General features: G+C 54.2%; 2 protein-coding genes across 2 annotated transcripts; both read right to left on the minus strand.

The window, feature by feature from the left end:
* Window positions 1–2,958: 2,958 nt before the first annotated feature.
* Window positions 2,959–9,107, minus strand: LOC147412470 (uncharacterized). The gene is made up of 9 exons (XM_086481343.1): window positions 8,530–9,107; window positions 8,088–8,495; window positions 7,877–7,989; window positions 7,607–7,676; window positions 7,151–7,245; window positions 6,755–6,831; window positions 5,412–5,498; window positions 3,645–3,729; window positions 2,959–3,509 (listed from the first exon to the last, which is right to left on the minus strand). The coding sequence occupies exons 1-9, from the start codon at window positions 9,105–9,107 to the stop codon at window positions 2,959–2,961; spliced, it is 2,064 nt and encodes a 687-aa protein (XP_086337469.1).
* Window positions 9,108–9,490: 383 nt separating this feature from the next.
* LOC147412471 (ubiquitin carboxyl-terminal hydrolase 36-like) lies at window positions 9,491–19,969 on the minus strand. Its single transcript, XM_086481344.1, has 16 exons — window positions 19,732–19,969; window positions 19,438–19,659; window positions 19,152–19,262; window positions 18,750–18,852; window positions 18,025–18,092; window positions 17,526–17,596; window positions 17,028–17,110; window positions 16,585–16,696; window positions 16,151–16,291; window positions 15,740–15,840; window positions 15,295–15,433; window positions 14,831–15,017; window positions 12,816–12,895; window positions 12,344–12,398; window positions 10,654–10,723; window positions 9,491–9,608 (listed from the first exon to the last, which is right to left on the minus strand). Exons 1-16 carry the CDS (start codon window positions 19,967–19,969, stop codon window positions 9,491–9,493), a joined length of 1,899 nt encoding a protein of 632 aa, XP_086337470.1.
* Window positions 19,970–20,662: the final 693 nt, after the last annotated feature.

Raw genomic sequence — 20,662 nt, forward strand, 5'->3', positions numbered from 1 at the left:
TTCTCATTTTAAGCACCCAAAGACCCATTTTTAGCCTGGAAAGCCCCATTTGTAGGGCCCAAATCCTCATTTTTAAGGTCCAAGCCTCTCTTTTCACACCCATGGCCTATTTTTAGGACCCACAGTTCCACTTTTAGGCTCCAAATCTTCACGAGTAGGCTCTAAACATTATATGCAAGTTCCCAGGTTTACACTTTTAAAGGTTCAGAGACTCATTTTAGGGGCCCTAAGCATCATATTGAAGCCCCAAAGTCTCATTTGGAAGCGCCAAATCCTCGTTTCTACAGCCCAAACCTCTGAGGTGCTGTCCATAGCCTCATTCCTACTTGCCAAACTATTCGTTTTGGCTTCTAAATGCTCAGTTCAGGCTCCAAAACCTCATTTTGCAGATCCAGGCAGGCATTTTGAGGGTCCAAGCCAAATCGTGAAGTTCCAAACCCTGATTTGGTGGGTCCAAAGCCCTCCTTTAGGGCTCAAAGTCTCACTTTGAGGTCCCAAAACCTTACTTTCAGGCTGCAAACCCTCCTTTTAGTGTAGAAACTCCCCCCCTTGGGGCTCAAAGCCTCATTTTCTTTATGTCCAAAGCCTCATTTTCAGCACCTGAACCCATTTCTAGGCTGGAAAGCCCCATTTCTAGGGCCCAAATCCTCACGTTTAGGCTCCAAGCCTGGCTTTTAGCACCCATAGCCTTTTTATAGGACCCACAGTGCCAGTTTTAGGCTCCAATCCATCACGGTTAGGCTTGACAGCCTCATTTACAAGTTCCACGTTTTACACTTTTAAAGGTTCTGAGACCGATTTTATGGGCTGTGAGCATCATTTTGGCCCCCCCTCCGGCTCCAGTTTCAAGCCCTCTTCACCAGCTTAGCAAGCCTATGCCCAAAGACCCTCTTCCCTTTCTTTGACAGATGGAGCCCCTCAGCCCCCAACAGACCAGGTTTCTCCGAGTGAGCGCCATGGTCTAAGTAGCCAAACCCCTGGCTGTGGCACCGCTCCCAACAGCAGTTGCTGACCTGCTAGATTCGACTGGCCCTTTCAAAGCCCTTTCCTTTGACCAGGAGAGCTGATGAGAAAACCACCTGCACGCCAGAGTCCTTTACCATCGCTCCCAGGGCTCTGAAATCCTTCGTGATACTCTGCAGATGGCTCCTGGCTGTATCCCTGGTGCCCACATGAAGCAGCAGCAGTGGGTAAGAGCCAGGGGGCTGTCCGAGGCTTGGCAGCCTCTTGGTGACATCCCTGGTACAAGTCCCCAGAAGCTTGAAAGCTTGAAGCTTCAAAGCCTGAGTCCCTTTGAACAGGCCAGAACAGAATCAAGAGGGAGTTGAGGCAGTTCTGGCATTCATCTGACGAACCACAAGCACGGTTTTCATTTGGTTCTCATTAAATACTACCTTTTTACAAAGTGAGCTTAACAACTTCTGTAAAGATGGGGGATGTCTGCAGCTACAGGGGCATAAAGGATTTGGGCACGTTCCTGTCTCAAGGTCGGACTGACTGGCATGAACAGCCCAGAGCTCCGTGAGCCCTGACAGATGTGCATGTCTTCACTGGTACAAGTCATAGCACGGCTCGGGAGACCCCCGGGGAAACACACCCGTCCTGAGAACGACATTGAGCTCTGGGCCAACAGAGCCGCAGTTTGTTGGCGAGTTACAGGAAGCTGCGCTGGGTCGTCATCAACAGCAGCAAACCCCAGACACCACATTTCATCTACAAAACAGCCACCAGAAAAATACACCGGAGCAGCCCAGCGCTCTGACATCGCAGACACAAGTTCCTGGTGTCTCCAGAGCACTGAGCACACGGCCGAGGAACCTGGGTTTCCAGGAGGCCGGCAGAGCGCCTCCCCTGCGCCTGCCAGCCTCAACGGTCCGTGTGTTCGCGCTGGTTGAGCGAGCCAGGGTGCCGTGGGCCTTTGGGAGGAAGCCAGCTCTAGGCTGAAGGAGGACTCTGGGCTCCACAGCACAAACTGAAATGTCACCTTCAAGTGTCACACAATCAATTTCTCTATGGACAGCCTGCAGTCAACTGTTGCTACTTTGGTTTGGTAATTTTAAACCCGTAATGGGAGGGCCTGGTCAAGAGCAAATGTTCTCTTCACCTGACTCTAGTACCTCCTCTAGAAGATTTCTGACCCCTGCTTTACAGCGTTTGGGCAAAATCTACACCTTCCTCAATACCACTAACTCAGAACAGGTACTGCTAATGTATGCGCCCATCAAGCTGGGAGAAGCAGACAACAAAACGCCACCAATTCACACCATTGCAGTAAGCAGTTTTGCAATTGCTGGCAAAGTTTTATCCAAGAGGTATCAGAAGAGCAAACCACAAGCTCCCTGTTCATGATGAATGCTCTCAAGGCTGTCCTCCCCCAGCTGTAGGACATGAATTGGTGCATTACGCCCTCCAACAGATCAACGAACAAAAGCTGAATCGCATCAGCTGGGAGAGGTAACCAGCTCCCAGGCGACACAAGCATTAGCTGGGTACAGACCACACAGGAGCCCTCCACCCACCCCAACTGTCCAGGGCTGCACGTCCCCTTCAAGTAAGAGCCAAAAGACAAGGAGGTCCCACAACAAGCAGTTGTGCACCGCAACCGCGTCCGTCTGGCTTTGCACTCGCAGCAGGCTGTCAACACCTCACTCAAGCACTCTTACTTTCGACAAAGCCTTTTTAACACAGGTTTTGCCCAGAATCTCACAGTACAGAAGATAAAAGGGAACTTTACATTTTATCTTCATTAACTCATTTCTGGGATGTAAAAGTTCCATTCCAAAATAACAAAGAAATGACAAAATACGATGTTCAAAGTTTATTAATGCAGAAGACTTAGAGATGAAACAAAATTCAACTCAAACAGGAAAATTTAGTACTCGACCACAACCACCACAAACTTGTGTAGTTGAGCTACCAAAGGAGTTACAGTAACGTGTTATTTCAAGCAAACTTAAGTCATAAAACACGTAAAAGTTCTACTGGTGGTGGATTAAGAGGAATCTTCCCCAAGGTAAACTTTTTGGCTTTGAATTGTTCCACCTCTTCAGCTGTTAATTTGCTCATCGGTGTATATAAATTTTCTGATGTGCTGTTACTTGTGACCGCAGAAGATGTTGATGTTACGTGATGTCCAGAGGCACTGGCAGTCTGTCCAAAACCAGCGCTGCTTGAATGGGAGGGAGAAGCTGTACCTGCTGCATTCGAATCTCCAAAGGCTGGAAATGGAGTGGTGCCTGAACGGTCCACAGCCGAACTGCCAAACCCTGAAAAACCAGTGGGGTTGGAATTCCTGGTGGTTCCAGAAGTTTGAAATGAGAAGGAGGCTGCAGATGGAGTTGCCAAGCTGCCAAAACCAGCAGAAGGGGGTACACTAGGAGAGGACATCAGCCTAAACGCGGGAGGATTAGAATCAGCAGAGGAGCTCCCCAGAGCAGGACCAACACGACTGGAACTTGTTTTAAAGGAGAAATCGCTGGCACTAGTACTGCTGCTCTTCACAGGAAAGCCTGCAACTATAACATTTGTAAGAAATCTTAGAATGTGCACCCCTGTGATGCTAAACCACTGCTGTATTTCAATAATGCAGTAGAAGAGAAACTCAAGAAAATGTTTCACTGTTGGTTCTTCATGCAGGAACTTACCTGACAACCCAAAGCCTGATGTTTGCTGTCCTCCAAATCCAAAGACAGGCAATGGTCGAGTGGTAGTCTTCTTCAATTCAGGTAGCTGCAAAAAAATACCAAAAGCATAAAGGAAAATTAGATTCCAAAACAGGGAAATGTCTTTCGATAAATACTTGAAGCAAAAATACAGCGGCCCAGTGCAAGGGAACACAACTCAGACCGAGTTAAGACACAGATCGCTTTCATCATGACCCCATGCTCTGGCAGCTACAAACAAAACGCTGTAAAGCCACATGCTGTTCCCTGTAAAACACTCCACAAACACAGATCTATCACAAGGTACAGGTTTTGGTCTGTCAGGCACTGGCCTGAACGCCTCTTCCAGCTCTCGTTCTCCTCTCTCCCCTGTTTCAGTCAGTGTTTCAGGACCCTCTCCCTGTCACTGCTGTGACTGGGTCTGTTCCCTCACCCTGGCACACCCAGCCTGCTGTGCTAAAGCTCCAGTGGCACTCCTGCACCTTCCGCACGGAACCCACCAAGGGCTGGGATCATCGCACTAAAACTTGAACGCGCCTCACGCGGACTCCGCTCCAATCAGCTGCCTCTGTCTCCCTGACTGGCTTGAACTCCAGCATTCTGTTCTGACACATCTAGATTCAGCAGTGTTTGTCACCTTCCCAGAACAGCTACATAGCCAAAGAGCTTCTCTCCCTCCTCTCTACCCATTTCTCCTTCTGGCACCACCAAAATGCTCCACTGATCCTAAGATGGCCTGGAGGACACTGCTGGTCTCATCTGCTGCTGACACCTTGGAAGACTCAACATCAGCACGTGGAAGAAAAGGTGGGGTGGACATTCGCCTCTCCCTAGACGGGCACTCGACTGGATCCCAGCCTCAAGCTGCGGTGACCTGCCCGTGGCTGGCAACGACAGCATTCCAAACCTGGGACCCAGCGGCTGCCTCGCTGACATGGAACCGTCCTGACCAGCTGCTCTCCTGAGTCACCTACAGGGTTTTACAACACCCGCCTGCAAGTCACTGAGTTCAAGACTCCACAGAAAGGTGGAGGTAAGACCCCCAATGGTGTTCACAGACTTTCACGGTCGCTGGCCTCAGGCAGTGCCAGAACATTCCGTCCCGTTTCTGTTGCCTATGAAAACCACAGAGAGGCAGAGCCGGGGCAGTTTGCAAACTGCCAGCGTTACTCTCTTCTGCAATTGCTCCTGACACCCTTTCTGCTCTCTCTGACGGGTCCTGCGGCGTGCCAGGGTCACGGTCAAGGTCTTCGTGCCGCCAGTCAGCCCAACGCTTTCACGCCAGATGTTTTTCAAGGCTGCAGTGCCAGAACAGAACACATCCCAGCTGAGATTTTCAGAGCAGTTCACAGAGCTGGCGTCAAATTGCCAATGAATCCAGGAACCGCATGTTTCCACGTCTCAGCTACTGAGGGGCAAACACGGATGCCCTAAAAGAATCACGTCTGTCTGGCTGTAAAACAGAGCATCCTGCGATCTTCAAAGCAACACCGATCACCTACTGATGTGAAGTCAGCAGAAGTGCAGTTAAATACGCTGGTGACAGCCGACGCTTCTGGGGAACATTTGCAAGATCTCTGCATTAAAAATGAGGTGGCACGTTACAGTTCTCACGTCTTAGAGATCTTTGCAGCAGAAATTAAGGTCGGCATCTGCAGCACAGTTTGGTGGGATATGCCTAAAGAAATGTGAACCTAAGAAAAAAATTACATCAGGAATGGAAACATTTTACCTTTCATTAGCACTTACCAAAGCTGCTTTTGTCGATGCCTGTGAAGCTTTCAGCTGGCACAGACTATTTTTCCATTGTTCCGTTAACTGTTGGACAGAAAATATCTAAAAAGGGGGAAAAGAAAAGCCTGGGTTTATTATTGGCGAAGACTTAAAAAAAAAAGTAAAATAGTGATCTGACAACTAAAGTGAAAGATTTCTACAGTTAGAAAAGAAACTTTATTAGGCCAAGACGACAGGAGCTGAAATGTTTGTTATTAACACAGAATTCCTTTCCACTGCCCTTAAATAACTTTTTTATTTCCTGGGCCTTTCTGAATCTAAGTTCTATCACTATCTGAATCAGGTGCTTAGGAAAAAAAAAAAAAACACAACACAACCACCACCCACCAAATATGTCAGTTTTAAGGGTAAGAGAACAAACTCTTCAGTCTTTGTTTTATTTCTGGCTTGTCCACTGATGTGCTCACTCATTAAGCTGAAGTCCTAAGATTTGCCTTGGCTTCTCTCACATTTTCAGGAAAAATGCCCCCTTTCACACTACTATAATTCAGAGCCCTTTAACAGTATCATCCTACAACATTCAGCTTTGCAGAAATTAACTTCCTTCAATCAAATCAGCCCCTTTAATGTGATCCAACAGATTACTGCAGGGAACATACACAGCAATAACTAGTGCCTGTGTCCGTCCCATAACTGTGATTGAAGTATTCAACAAGGAACTGGCAAGTCATTAAATCATTTACTTCTCGGGAATATAATATATATACGCAATACAAAAAAAATAAAAACGTATGTATTGCTGCTTCTCTAGAAATGTATACACTCCTTTAGCAGTATCTGCTATTTTCAGCATTAATTCCCCGCAACAAAGGTACGTGAAAGCCCAAGGTCAAATAAACTTCCCCAGAGTTCTACCTAAAGCACTCCATCTCCAGCTAGAGCAACCCAACAGATGAAGAGCGTACAAAGGATGAGGCTGTGGAGACAGGATTCAAGTAACTTCTACAAACAACGCACAAGAGCGGGGCCAAGGCCAAGCCGAGGTGTGTCTCGGTTTAGGAAGCCCACACGTTGAACGGAGACTCGCTCAAGGGCTCTTGCCACCCGTTTCGGAAGCCCAGATCGGACAGTTTTAGCCCCTGTTCTCAGGCAGAAAGAGCAAGTGACGGCCGAGCACACAGACTGGCAGCTACTTTTGCAGTCTATTTGGTGCACAGGAACTTAAAAATATCTTGGCGTTCTGATCATCTCCTAGAGTTTGGTCATTAAATGGGTACAGAGTCACCACCTGAAGAACAGACACAAGTCCCGTCTTGAAAGGTGTTCCCAGAAAAAGTCAGCATTTTTTAAATACTTACATAGCTTTGAATGTTGAAATTTGCTCTGCAGTTGTAACACTCCAGGCGCAGCTCTTCTGGAGACAAGTCGGAAAACCCTGCGAGGAGAGGAATCATCAACAACCTCCAAGAAAACATAGTCCTACTCCCAAGTGCCCTGTATAGTCATGAAGAAACGGGCCTCGGTACCTTCACCGGTAAGTCAGTAACAGCTGGAGACACAACAAGGATTCGGGAGAGAACTTCAAAGATGGGAATGTCCCAAAGGACTTTGCCACAACCCAATATTCCTTTCTGTGGCACCACAAGGCAAATCATCCCCTTGCAAATTGCTCCACAGAGGTACAGCAGCGTGGGCGAGCGCAAGAAACATCCTAAACAGCAGCAGGACACGGCAACACCGAAAACATCACCTACCCGAGACATTCGGCTCTTCTCTCATCGGGGAATAACATGAAAACATCCATTGTCCTGACGATTCCCAAATCTCCATGTCCTTCAGTACACACTCGCTAGAAAACAAAACCAAACCAAACCACAGATGTAGGTGACATTATATGGTCAAAACAAAGCCCCCAGAAGCAATTGCCTAGTTTGAACCCAGAGTCAGATTCCATGAAGATGAACAAGGTGTGACAGTGGTCGGAACGAGCAAGAGAAGCACTCGGTTCTCTGGGGGAAAAAAATGCACTTGTTTGGCAAGAGACGTAAACATCCCTTCAAAACATTTCACTTTATCATCGAACTGCAAGTAACACAAACCCCATCTTAAAAAAAAATCCCAAAATACACAGGTTTTTTTTTTTGAAGCAGTGTTTTCTAGGGTTCTTACATGTCCCAGATTTCTCCTCATGATCATGGTCTCTGCCTTACCTCTTCAAGGCAGATGGCTGGATGACGTTAGTGTATCCTCCTCCTCCTCCTTCTCCTCCTTTGCTAGTGCCTTCCAATGAAAAAAAACCCCAACACAAGTCTTAAATCATTAAAATATTGAAGAATACAACATCAACAAAACCACTATTTTTCTGAATAGAGGAATAGAATAACGATTCCCACGGTGGCAATAAGCAGCTTCAAAAGAAAATGTTGGTTTTTTCCTCAGGAGTTAACTAATTATTTAGGGAGCTTAACCCAGCGAGTTACCCAGGGCAGCTCTGGAATCAGAGCTCACAGTGACCTCCTCCTCACATCCCCACACCAACAACTCCGGCACTCCAGAGAAGAGACTGTTTCGCTTCTGTTGCTTCACCAAGTAGCTGCTCCAGCAGAAACACGAGGTTTAACCCCCAGGACACCGACGCTGGGGGCTCCTGCCTACACGGCTGCAGCAGAGGCTCTGCTGCACAGCACCGACCGCCCCAGCTCAGCTTGAAGACCTCGGGCGTGTCTGTGCGGGCGACAAGCAAACTCCGACCCTCCTTCCGCGGGCAGGAGCGACGGCGGCCGCACTGCTGCCCTGCCAGAGCGGGATCTGCCCCTTCCCCACCACAGCTCCTGCGCGCCGAAAGCTTCCGAAGAGCCACCTCCAACCGCAACCACGGCAGCCTCAGAGAGGTGCAGCCCGCGGGTGCCTGACGCCTGCTCGCTGCTCTGAGCAGCCAAGTCCCCGGAGCTGTTTTCCTTCGTCCCCTGTTCTTGGGGCCCATTTCGCAGCGCCTTCGCCGGAGCCCGACTCCACCCGCGCCACAGCAGATGCCGGCAGCCCCAGGCCAGCGCCACGGCAGCGGGGTCGCTCGGCTGCGCAGCTCCCGCCGGCAGCGGCCTGCGCGGAGCCCCGGGGGCAGGCCCGGCCCCACCGCCCGGCGCTCGGCCGCCGCCTCCAGCCCCCGCCCGCCGGGCCAGAGGCTGCCCGGGCCGCCGGGAGGCCCCGCGCCTCCGCCCCCGCCCTCCGCGCCGCGGGGCCGCCGCGCTCGCTGGTACCTTGATGGTGCGGGGCGGAGGGGCCGCCGTCGTCGTCGTCGCCGCCGGGGCCGCCGCCACCGCCCCGGGCGCCAGGATGTTCATTCCAGCGCCTCTCGGCGAAGCGGCAGCGGCCCTGCAGGAAGAAGTGACAGACAACCCTGGCGTCCGCCCGCCCCGCTGCCGCCCCGCACCGCCCCGCAGGCGTTGGAGGCGGGCGCTGCGCGGCGGGGCAGGGCTGCGGCGGCGGAGGGTCGGGGGAGCGGGAGGAGGAGGCACTGGCAGCCGGCGGCCGGCCGCGGCCCAGCGCCACCGCCCCCAGCGCCGCCGCCCGCCCCAGCGCTGCCCGCCTCCACGCCGCCACTGCCCCCAGCACCGCCCCCCCCAGCGCCACCGCCCCCCCCAGCGCCCCCAGCGCCGCCCCCCCCAGCGCCGCCAGGAGCGCCCCCGCCGCCAGGAGCGCCCCCGCCGCCATCGCCGCTCCGGAGCAGCCGCCGGCACAACGGACCCAACGGCCGCCGCTCGCGCGGGCAGGAGGGTCCCGCGGGCGGGGGGGCGGGGGCAGCCCCGCAGGAGCAGCCGGACCGAGTTCTCGCGGCGGGAGCGGGGCGGGATGGAGCGGCCTGGGAGCGGGGCGGGCAGCCAGGCCTCGGCTGTGCTGCTCGGCAGGAGCTGGAAGGTGGGCGCAGGACCGAGAGAGAGCTTGACCAGGTGAGCTCCTCTGCTGGGAGGAGGGCGCTGTCCTGTTGGCTGGAGACATTGGCGGAGCTGCGCGCTTAGACACCGCAGAGATGAGTGACCGTGTGCGGCTGGAGAAGACTTCTAGCGAGTCTCTTTAACGACTTGGTTCATGCCGTCTTAAGACCAGTCCTTTTCCAGGAGAAAATCCAGACATCTGTTGTACTGACTTGGCTTTCCCGTTTCTGTTCCCAGCTTTGCTAACGGTTTGGCATCCACAGCAGGTACAGTCTGATGCCTGGGAAGGTAAGAGTGAAAATTCATCCCAAGTTTCCAACTTGCTAATTATAGTGCACACTTACTGTGGACTTCCTCCACCATCCCCCTACTGGAGGATCCTAAAAAAAAGGGAAGGCTTTCTGTGAAAGCTCCCCCAAATGCCAAAGATGTCACTAGCAAAGTATTTCTCTAATCTTTCTATAGGGCCTGTCTAACTTTACAAAGAGATAGGCAGTCATGCCAGTGCTGGAAGAAAATCTCTGGAAAAGGGCAGTTGTCACGATCAGGAGAGCTGTGTAACCTATCCCTGTTCACCATGGGAATCTTTATTATCCTGCTGTCCTCAGTCTTTCCTGAGGAAAAATCTGCATTGCATCCTAGTAAGAATTCTGCAGGTAGGTATAGATGAGAAACATTTTTGCTCATCTTTCTCATGACCCAAGCTGCATTTCCTCATCTTTATTAAATGAAGAATCTCTGCAACTGAGCTCAGGAAAGTGTCGCTTAACCAGAAATCTTCCCTTCATCCAACGCTTTGATTTCTTCTAAATCGTTGGATTTGGTCTCTTTTTGACAAGGCCGCACACACGCTTCCTTTTACAGGAAGATGCCATATGATCTCAGCTAGATAGCTGGAGTCCCAAAACACATCCCTATCTCTCAAAGCAGACAAGGAAATGGGTCTGACAAAATCCGTGTTGTACAATATGCTGTACACGCAAATTGAAAGACTGCGTCTCAGTTTTTCCTATTACTTGTTGTGACAAGGTTCAGTAAAACATGGAAGCGAAGCACCCGTAGCCATCTTTCTCCAAGTCCTTGAAGAATGTCTCAGCACCTCCTACAGGTCTTCAGGACTCTAGAGTTTCTTCATTTGCCCCACAAGTGACTACCACACAGATTAAATGACTTGTCACTGGAAAGCACGGACTTTGGAGCTGGCTATCCACTTGTCTGTTTTGGTATTGTATTCAAGAATGTGCCTAAATCGACCAACACGCTGAAAACCAGCCAGGACACAGACTACAGATCCCACAGCAGCACACTTCACTGTTACACCTTGCCGTGGCATCGGAGGCACCATCTTCCATTCATTCATCTTGATGTTGTAATATTCTACATTGTCAAGGCCACCTACAAAGCAATGAGATAGAGACCTGTTTATTGCATTAGATTGTACAGACTGAACTATAGCATACAAGTGCTTCATTAAACTTAGTTTTATTTTCAAAGTTTAGATTAAGTCATAAATCCTAGAGTAAAAAAAAACAAAAAACAACCCACAATGTGAAAAAAGGCCACACCTTTCTAAACTAGCAGTTTACCCTTTTATAAATGCAGCAACAGAGAAAAGTATAAAAGGAAACAAAATGAGAAGTATTGTAACATAATTCACATTGTACACTTTCTGGAGATTTTAACATGTTACATCGTGAACAGAAGAACTAACAATGCTGAATTGCTTACAGATTTGTGGCTAGTGGCTAAAACTCAGGAATCCACCTGACTCTTCCCTCGAGTAAGGGCATTTTATTCTAGAAGGGTCACCAGTACCTATACCTAAATTTGTCACTTACTGATAGAGGATGCCTCTCTTCATTACGATATTTTAATATCGTTGAAGCTTAAAAGCCCAAGTCCCTTTGAAAAGGGCCAGAGGAATCCAAAGTTATTAGAGAAGAGCAGATTTTGAGACTAAGATTTCCTGCTTTAGAAAATAGGCTAGTAATTACATTTTACAGTATCTACAAGCATCCCTGTTTATCCCTATTTAACAACTGTAACATGAGTCACAGCATTTTCACTTCCTGTCCTGAATTATTAGATCTGAGAGATTAAAAAAACCTTTCCATAATGTTGAGAGGTACGAAGAGAGAAGACCTCCCCATGACAGTAAGAAGTCATACTTCAAAACTAGGGCAGTCCAAAAAGTTCTCACTTTTTAACAACTTTAAAACAGCTGACTAGCTTTAAGTCTTTAGACTGAGGTTCCTAAAATAGTGGCTGCACCTTTACCTGCCTCTCAAAAGAACGCTACAATCTCTCAAAATGCATGATGAATAACTAAAAAGAAAAAAAAAAAACCTTTTCCCAGATGACTGGTTTAGCCATACTAATGGCTGCAGAATTGGGCCACAGTATGGGTGTGTATCTGAATTTGACAGTACTGTCATTAGTAAAAGAGTTTGAAAAATAAGATACAGTGAAGTAGGGAGGTGGAAGAAAGAAGGCAAGAGTGATGTGACAACAACAGGACATGTTTTATGGTACTGCTGGGGTGGTTTGACCCTGGTTAGATGGCAGGTGCTCACCAAAGCCACTCTATCACTCTCCCCCTCCTCAACTGGACAGGGGAGAGAAAAATGTAACAACAGGCTTGTGGGGTTGAGATAAGGACAGGGAGATCACTCGGCATTTACCGTCATGAGCAGAACAGACTCGACTTGGGAAAAATGTAATTTATTGCCAATTAACTGAGAGAGGAGTAATGAGAAATAAAAACAAATCTTAAAACACCTTCCCCCACCCCTCCCTTCTTCCCAGGCTTAACTTTGTTCCCAATTTCTCTCCCTCCTCCCCCCGAGCGGCACAGAGGGACAGGGAATGGGGGTTGGGGTCAGCTCATCACCCTGCTGTTCCTGCCGCTCCTTCCTCCTCAGAGGGAGGACTCCTCATGTGTTTCCCCTGCTCCAATGTGGGGTCCCCCTCACGGGAGAAAGTCCTCCATGACTTCTCCAGCGTGAGTCTTCCCACGGGTTCTGTTCTCCACGAACTGCTCCAGGGTGGCTCTCCTCCATGGGTTGCCGTCCTTCAGGAACCAACTGCTCCAGCGTCAGCCCCCTCACGGGGTCACCAGCAGCAAACCTGCTCCAGCGTGGGCTTCTCTCTCTCCATGGGCCACAGGTCCTGCCAGGAGCCTGCTCTGGTGCAGGCTTCCCACGGGGTCACAGCCTCATTCAGGCACCCACCTACTCCGGTTTGGGGTCCTCCACGGGGTGTAGGCAGTCATCTGCTCCACCGCCCATGGGCTGCAGGGGGACAGCCTGCCTCACCGTGGTCTTCACCACAGGCCGCAGGGGAATCGCTGCTCCGGCGCCTGCAGCATCTCCTGCCCCTCCTTCTTCACTGACCTTGGTGCCTGCAGGATGTTTCTCTCCCATATTCTCACTCCTCTCTCTCGCTGCGATTGCTGCTGCCCAGTAACTTTTTCCTCTCTTAAACACACTCTCCCTGAGGTGCTGCCACCGTCGCTGATGGGCTCGGCCTTGGCCAGCAGTGGGTCGGTCTTGGAGCCGGTGGCACTGGCTGTATCGGACACAGGGGAAGCTTCCAGCAGCTTCTCACAGAAGCCACCCCTGTAATCCCCCCCACTACCAAAACCTTGCCCCGCAAACCCAGGACACTGGCGTAAGCCTTAACTCATGGAACAGACCGTGGGAAACTCCTGAGCGTGGCGAGAGAACTGGGTGCCCGTAGCAAAGCGGGTGAGAAGCTGACGGAGTTACAGTGCCATGAGGAAGAGCTGGATTTCCCGGGTAGTCCAGGGGATGGATGGGCGAGGTGGCCACGCTGCACAGACGACTGACGGAAGGGTTGGGGTCGTTTTGGGGAGAGGAGTCTGGCAGGGCCAGCAGTAACCAGGAAACCGTAACAGTGATGCTGTGGAAGTCCAAGGGGACTGAGCCAACAGCTCCTGAAACACCAAACCTGTTCACGGATGGGGTAAACCTGGGAGCAAGGGGGAAAAATAACCGGGGGGGTAGGGGCCCTGTTTGGGAGGAGACAAGGGTGGAGCAAGGGGGGGGCGGGGGGATGTCAAGGGAGATGAGTGGGATGTATAAGCCTGGAGAATGGAGGGAAGGGGGGATGAAGGAGCCAGTCCCGCCCAAGCAGACTGGGGGTCGGTTTGCTTGTTTCCTGAGCCCTGCGCCTCATCGCCGCAGCGTGTCCTGCCTTCTTTGGGAGACGCTTCCAGACCCTCTGGTGTGCGGCGCAAGAGGTGACGCCAGCCTCAGCGTGGGGAGTTTTGTCACCTCACCCCCAGCTGAACGCATCCAAATGTCTCAAAATCAAAACGTACCAAACAATAACCTATCAGGCCAAGAAGTGACTTGGTGTCATTCTGTGTGTGTGCCAGCAGCCGGTCTTGTCACATGCGCCCTTCCCAGGGTTTTGTCTGTTTTTACAGACCTTGAGTGCTCTGACTGACAAGTCAGACTGACGTTGATTTAAGAAAAGCGGTAACTGCAGTTTCCCTTCTTTCCCTATTTCATGTGTGGTTCACATTAACTTCTAAAGGCCAAAAAACTAGTGTAAACATTAGGGACTGTTTTTTATTTGTCAGCTTCAGACCTTAAAAATGAGGCTTTGGGCCTTAAAATGAGCATTTGGACCATCAAACAAAGGGTTGGATACTAAAAATGAGGCTTTGGGCCCTGAATAACAGAATTTGGGCTCTGTCATCAGTTTTGGACCTTAAAATTGAGACTTTGGACCCTAGAAATTAGGGGTTGTACCTTAAAGGTGCAGGTTTGGAAACTAAAGGTGAGGCTTTCTACCCGAAAGAGGGATTAAAACCCTAAAGCTGAGTCACTGGAGTCTAAATGCAGCTATGAGCCCTGAAAGGGAAGTTTTAGACTCTAAAAAGGAGGCTTTTACCCCTAGAAGTGAGGCTTTGGAGACTAAAAATGAGGCTTTGGGCACTGAACCAGGGGGTTTGGACTCTCCAGGTAACGCTAAAGATGCCTGGCAGGATCCTCAAAATGAGGCTTTGGAGCCTGAAAGTGAGACTTTGCAAAGTAAACCTGACCCTTTTGGTCCTAAAAATGAGGCTTTGGACACAGAAGAGAGCAGCTGGCTCACTGCCGGGGCCAGCAGGGAGGTCTGTGCTTCAGCTCGTTTCCCAAGAGCTGCAGGAGCTGCCAGGTCTGCTCTTGGCCTTCTGGGACACCTTGGCCAGCTTCCCCACTGCGCCCTGCGCTGGCCTGGGAGCACCGCTGTCGCAAGAGACCCTCTTGAGGGTCCCAGTGTTGTCCCCACTGCCCCCAGGCTCCTGGCAGCGGCCGGGCTCCAGCAGCGCCTTGGGTGACACAGGTGGCTGCTTGCGCTCGCAGGAGCTCTGCCGGGGCAGCTCCGCTTTGGCCGCGCTTGCCCTGCTGGTGCTGCAGAAGCCTTGAGCTGCTCTGGGCGCGGGAGGCAGCTGCAGGAAGGAGAGCGGCTGCTTGGGCCGCTGCGCTGCACCATCGGGCAGAGCTGTGGCCATGGGGGTGTCTGTGAGGGGCAGTCTGGGTGACGGGGACACAGCAGGTGGCTTTGGTGGAGCGGTTCTGTTGGGCAGCTCCAGCCCTGCCCTGGATGTACTGCGGGCCACAGGGACTCCAACCTCCTTCGGCCCCGGCAGATTCTTCCCCAGCAGCGTGTCTGGTCTCTAAACAAATAGAAGGACAGAGGTTCAGGGAGGAGAGCGTTCAAGGAGCCAAGGACACAGAGGGATACATCCCTCCCCATCCCTCGCCAGGCACGCTCAGGAGCCCTTGGCTCAGCAGGATCCCTCCTGCCAACCATCCTCCCTTGCGCCTGCCCGTTTGGAGCAGTGTGCCTGCCCCCCTGCGAAGCTGCAGCCCACCCGCCCTCACAGAGCAGACAGAGGGGCAGCAGCTCCCAGCTCCCAGGAGCGGTGGCCAAGAGCAGCCTTCAGGACTCACCTGGCCCATCAGTGGTGAAGACAGGGCGCTGTTGGTCACAGTGGTCTTGACCTGAGCGGAGACACCTCTGGCGCAGCCAGGCAGGCTGGAGGCAGCTTTGGCCATGGGCCCCTGCGAGCTCTTCCTGGGGCTGGGGGTTCTGGTGAAGGCAAAGAAGTGCAGGTGTTAACTGCGAGGGTTCGAGCGATGGGAACGCTCTCGTCAGAGATGCACACAAGCAACAGGAGCCAGAAGCTCCGAGGAGATGAACTGCTCTTGATCTACAGCAAAACCCTGACAAGGGGCTGGACCTCTCCCTGCCACCCTGCTCTGAGCCACTGCATGCACACAGGCTTTGGGGCTACTTGGGCCAAGCTCCATCCCACACCCAGGCACTTGCTACCAGCCCCGTCCCAAATGCTGAGAGCAGGGGGAAGAGGGGCCGCGCGACACAGGGCGCTCTCACCTCAGGTAGAACAGCACGTAGGCCTGCTGTTTGAGGACTGTTCTGATGCTGCTGGGGTGGACCCGCTCATCGTTCATTTTATACCACTGCCCATTGCTGGCCTGCAGAAGGAGAAGAGAGAATGGGGTCTGACTGCGACCGGTGACGCTCCTGGCCTGAAAAGCAGCAGCAACAGTGCCTGTCGGCAGAGCTCCTCTCCCCAAAACCCACAGGCAGTCCAAGGCAGGCAAGGGCACTCTGTGAGAGCAGACCTCCACGCTTCCTGCAGCAGAGCATAGCCTGTGCTCCCGATCCAGTGCTCCACACCACGCACCTCTGCTCAGCACCCTCCTTTCTGCACACTACAGGGACCTGTGAGCACCCACCAGCCCCCAGCCCAGAAGGGGTGCCAAGGGAGCGCCCTGGGCTCACCTTCACGAAGCAGTAGTAGTGCCCGGCATGGCAGCTGTACCCAGAGTGCACCAGCACTGCGTAGAGCCCATACGTGACAGGGTCCCCATTCTTCTGAGACATGTAAGGGCGAAGGTTCAAGAACTCAGGGTACCCCACGTCCTGCAGAGAGAGGATGTCTCAGGAGCCTGCACAGCAGACGGCTTTCTTGCTAGAGCAAGAGCAGCTCAGCCGTCCTACAAATCCTGCCTCTCGAGGGAGGGGGACCTGCTCTCGCCAGGCAGAGGGCACAGTGAGGAAGATGCCAGGACGAGCAAAACTCCCTCTGTGCTGCACAGCTGGGGAAGGTCAGCAGGACTGTGGCAGAGCTCGCACTGGACCACCTCCCACCCTGCTCTGGGCAGCAGAGCCTTGGGCCAGGAGATAGCCCCCGCTCTGGATGGCCGAGCACTCACCTTTGTGATTTTGCCTCCACCAAAGTCAGCAAAGCGCTTCAGCGAGACTGTGAGAACGTTGGAGGCTCGGTGGATGGTGAAGCTCTTGCTGGCCGTCACTTTCTTCTCGCACCTGCACAGGAAGAGCTCAAGCTATTCAAGCTGTTCCACCACCCAGACGATGCCAGCCCTGGCCAAGCAGCACACCCCACGGCGATGACCCTGCTGACAGCGAGCACCGCTCCAGAGCACCTGCTTGTGGCCGTGTCTGCTGGCCCCGGTCCTCCCCACAAGAGGGGGGAGCTGAGGAGCAGCAGGCTTCATTGCAGGCTTCCGTGGCCACGTGCCTCACGGTTTAGCCATGGAGCAGGTAGAGAAGCCCTCCCTTACCGGAGCAGGCTTTCCGCCTGCTTCCCACCAGCACACCCACGGGCCCCTTCCCGCCCACAGCCCCACACACTCACTGGGCACACATGTAGGCGTTCTCCCCGCCCAGCAGGTCTGGCTTCACAAACAGCTCCAGCGCCTGCACTAGGTTTGTGGCTTCCTGCAAGGGCAGAGGAGAGCTCAGGGCACGAGTGGCCTGTCCATGCGACAGCCCAGCTCCCTGCCGAGACGCTGGCCCCGAGAGATAACGCAGAGCATGAGCACAGGGCCACAGGCTACACCACACCCATGAGCCTGCCACCAGCTAGGCACTCTGGCCAGCACGCCACGAGGGACGGCAGCACTGCCCTCCGCACCATGGAGCCTCGACGCAGGAGTCGTGGCCCACGCTCAGGCAGCGGGCACTGCTCTGCCAGAGAGAGAAGGCAGCGCCACAATGGAAGCGGCTTCCTCTCACCTGCACCGTGCCTTGAGGCTGGCCGGTTAAGGAGCCTTAAAAGAAGTAATGGTGCGGGTGCAGGAATGTCCCCCCGTGAGAGTAGAGCTCCTCCCCATCCCCGACCCTGCCCCAGTACCCCGATCTCCAGCGGCAGGTCCAGGTAAGAGTCGTAAGTGTCTGAGACGCTCTTGCACGCCAAGCACTTCACTGCAAAAGAGCAAGTGATGAGCACAGCCTGGTACAACACCTGTACCCGCCACCACCCCAGCACAGCGCAGGCAGCTGCGATATTCCCCCTCTCCGCGTTTGGGCTCTGGGAGGTGAGCACCAGGATTCACAGCCTGGCAAGGAGGAAGGCTGGCAGTTCTGCTGTGTGCTGGGACAGCAGCTGTTGCTAGAGAGCTGGCAGCACGGGTTCCTCTGCCGGTGGCAATGAGCTGGAGACCCACGGCCAATAGCTTTTTCCATCGCCACAACGGGGGTCACGAGCCGCAGGCACTGCCAGACTGACCAGCTGCAGCTCTGGGTACTTTACATATGCTTAGCAACTTTCCCAAAAGATTTTTACCGCAGGGCTCTCGGGGCAACAGCAGCCCTGAGCGTCACAGGCCCAGGACCTGGCAGCCAGCACTCACCACGGGACCGCAGGTAACCGCCAAAGATCTGGTGAACCAGCGTCGTGGCCTGGGTCTCGCGATCCAACCTGGAGACAGCAGCACCAGATCTCACACCGCCCCTCCGCAATGGCCACCCCCTGCGGGCCACCCCTCTGTCCTCGAGACAGCTCCCCTGTGCACTCTGGCCAGGGCTCCTGCAGAGCTCCAGGCGCAGAGGGAAGTCACAGCCTCTGCCAGTCTGCTCTCCCGGTGCCGCAGCTCGAGGGGTGGCACCAGGCTCCGATGGACACCTTCCTCGAGAAGGAGCAGAAACTCCTGGCCGGAGTTCAGAGCTGGGCACAGCAGACAGAGGCAACACAGGCTTCCCAGGATGGAGGGCCCACAGGAAAGCGGCTCAGCCCTAGCCCAAGCGCTGGGGCTGAACTAGCAGGCACGCCTGTATTCCTCAGCAACTGGGACAGGATCCAAACCCATAGCAGCCTCAGGATTTGGGGACAGAACCACAGCTCTACTATGGTGGAGGAGTCAGGAGAAGGGAAAAGGCAGACAACAGCCCAGAGCTGTGTCACAGAGGGGCAGGGAGCTGGGCCACCCACCCGAGGCCCCTGGAATCAGCAGCTCCCTCTGTGAGTCTGACCTGGGGGACACATTCACCCATCCCACAGACCCCTCCTGTGGGTGCAGGGGACCAGCGAGGGGACAGCGGGGAAGAGCAGCGACGGGCCATCAGAGGCCCCACGTACGTGGTACAGCCTTTCAAGCAGGCCTTCTGCATGGCATCGACGGTGTAACACAGGAACTCATGTGCATCCTCCTGTCTCCTGAAGCGGATGTGCTGGGCAATATCTGCAGGAGAGGGAAGAATCAGCCCCAGCGCGTGCTGCATGATGCAGGCCTTCCCCGCCTTCCTTGGGGCAGGGACTGTGGGGTTTGAGCCCCCTCAACCCAAACCAGATGTCAGACTCTTCCCGGCCACAGGGGAAGCCCCACGTGGCCCATGAAGGCGCCAGCCCCTGGCAGGCTCAGGGAGTCATCTCAGAAGAGCCGTTTGCCAAGACCTGCCCCCGTCGCAAAGGTTACGCTCCTGCATTAGCCACTGCTCTCCTGCATGGCTAGCAGGGGGAGGGGAAGGCAGCCATCCTTACTCTTGAGGTTTCGGACGAAGGATACCGGCTTTATTGCCTTGCCGCTGTTGGCAAAAGCCTCAATTGTGTGCTCCTCCATGAGGCACATCATGCAGAAGCCTCCTTGGTCACCTGGAGCAGGAGAGGAGAAGACAGGACGTTAACGACAGGACATGGCACCCAATCGCCGGAACCACACGCAGAGGTGCTGAGCACAGCACTGGCAGCAGGACAGGCAGGTGCTCCTCCTCCCACCAGCACCCCCGCCCCAGCCCTGCTGCCCGCCGAGCTGGGCCTCCCCACTCACAGCTGCGGCTGTGCTCCTTGGAGAGCAGGTAGTTGGCGAGCGGCGGCGTGTGGGTCAGGCACTGCACCGTGGAGTTGAGGAAGCAGGTGTTCCCCAGGTTCTCCAGCCCGGCACCGATCTGGTAGATCCGCTCCCACTTCATGGAGAGGCGCTCCACGGGGAAGAGCACCTTCTGGGGCATGGGGACCCCGTCCCCCCGTCCCCCTGGGGCATGGCCGCTGCCTGCGGGGAGAGGGGCGGTGAGCCGTGGCAGTGCGGAGTGTGGAGAGGAACCCCCTCGCCCGCTCTACCTACCCTGCTTGCCTGGTGGCTCCTCCTCGGCAGCCTCAGCCCCGGAGTTGAGCAGCACGTACGTCTCCTGCAGCTGCTCCAGCTCGCAGGAGAAGCCATGGCTGGTGGGCTCAACCTCCTTCTTCTGCAGCTGCATCTTCTTGGCTGAGGGGGCCAGCAGCCAGCCCAGCTTCCCATCCTCAGCCATCTCCCACCAGGTCCACTTCAGCACCAGCCTTGCTGCCTTCTTCAGCTTCTCCATGATTGATGTGGCAGAGGCTAGTGGCCCCAGCTGGGGGGAAGGGGTGGCCAGTTGAGTGGGAGCACCGGCCCTTTCCACTCTGTTCCCAATGCAGGGTGGTGTTGTCAGGGCAATAGGAATGCAGGCCTTGGCGTCACCCCTCCCATCCCATCCCATCCTGTCCAACCGCAGTCACCATCTGGGTCCCCACCGCTGTGCCCAAGTGTAGCCGCCTTCAAGAGCAGACTGCCACTTGCCTGCGCAATGGAAACTCCTGCCGCGCCTCCCCTGCACAGGGACGGGGACAGCACTGCTCCTGCTCTCCGCTGCAGCCGCACTCCCTCGGCACAACCCCCTGACTGCACTCCTTCCCTCCACGTCTGCCACGCTCCACGTCCCAATGTGGACTGAGGGTGAAGCTGTGCTTGCGCCTTGGCTGCAATGGCAAGGGGGCAGGGCCTGTCAGGGCGTGGCCGCTTGGGGTCTGTGACGTTCATTGTGTGCTAGCACAGGGTACCATGGCAGGGGCACCCGGCCCTGGCCCACTCCCGCCCCTGGCCCCGGCCCTTTCTACACCTTAGTCAGCCCTGACGGGAGGGCTTTGAAAGTGGCCCCGCAGCAGCTCCTGCCATCCTCCCAGCAGTGGGAATGGACCCCCTGTGATGCTGGGGAAGGCGTTGAACCCCACAGTCACCCGCATGTCCCCATGGGGAG

The sequence above is a fragment of the Leptosomus discolor genome, unplaced genomic scaffold, assembly GCF_034619465.1.
Source record: "Leptosomus discolor isolate bLepDis1 unplaced genomic scaffold, bLepDis1.hap2 HAP2_SCAFFOLD_104, whole genome shotgun sequence".
In the NCBI taxonomy this organism is placed as follows: domain Eukaryota; kingdom Metazoa; phylum Chordata; class Aves; order Leptosomiformes; family Leptosomidae; genus Leptosomus; species Leptosomus discolor.

Excerpts from the sequence above, each read along its gene's own strand:
- LOC147412471 (XM_086481344.1), bottom strand. The coding sequence starts at position 19,969 with ATGGAGAAGCTGAAGAAGGCAGCAAGGCTGGTGCTGAAGTGGACCTGG. Across the intron at positions 17,597-18,024 it reads CGGTTACCTGCGGTCCCGTG|TGAAGTGCTTGGCGTGCAAG; the intron begins GTGAGTGCTGGC and ends GCTCTTTTGCAG. Across the intron at positions 12,896-14,830 it reads GGCCACAGCTCTGCCCGATG|CCAGTGCCACCGGCTCCAAG; the intron begins GTGCAGCGCAGC and ends TGTCCGATACAG.
- LOC147412470 (XM_086481343.1), bottom strand. The coding sequence starts at position 9,107 with ATGGCGGCGGGGGCGCTCCTGGCGGCGGGGGCGCTCCTGGCGGCGCTG. Across the intron at positions 7,677-7,876 it reads TGATTCCAGAGCTGCCCTGG|GCACTAGCAAAGGAGGAGAA; the intron begins GTAACTCGCTGG and ends TTTCATTGGAAG. Across the intron at positions 6,832-7,150 it reads AGAAGAGCCGAATGTCTCGG|GGTTTTCCGACTTGTCTCCA; the intron begins GTAGGTGATGTT and ends CTCTCCTCGCAG.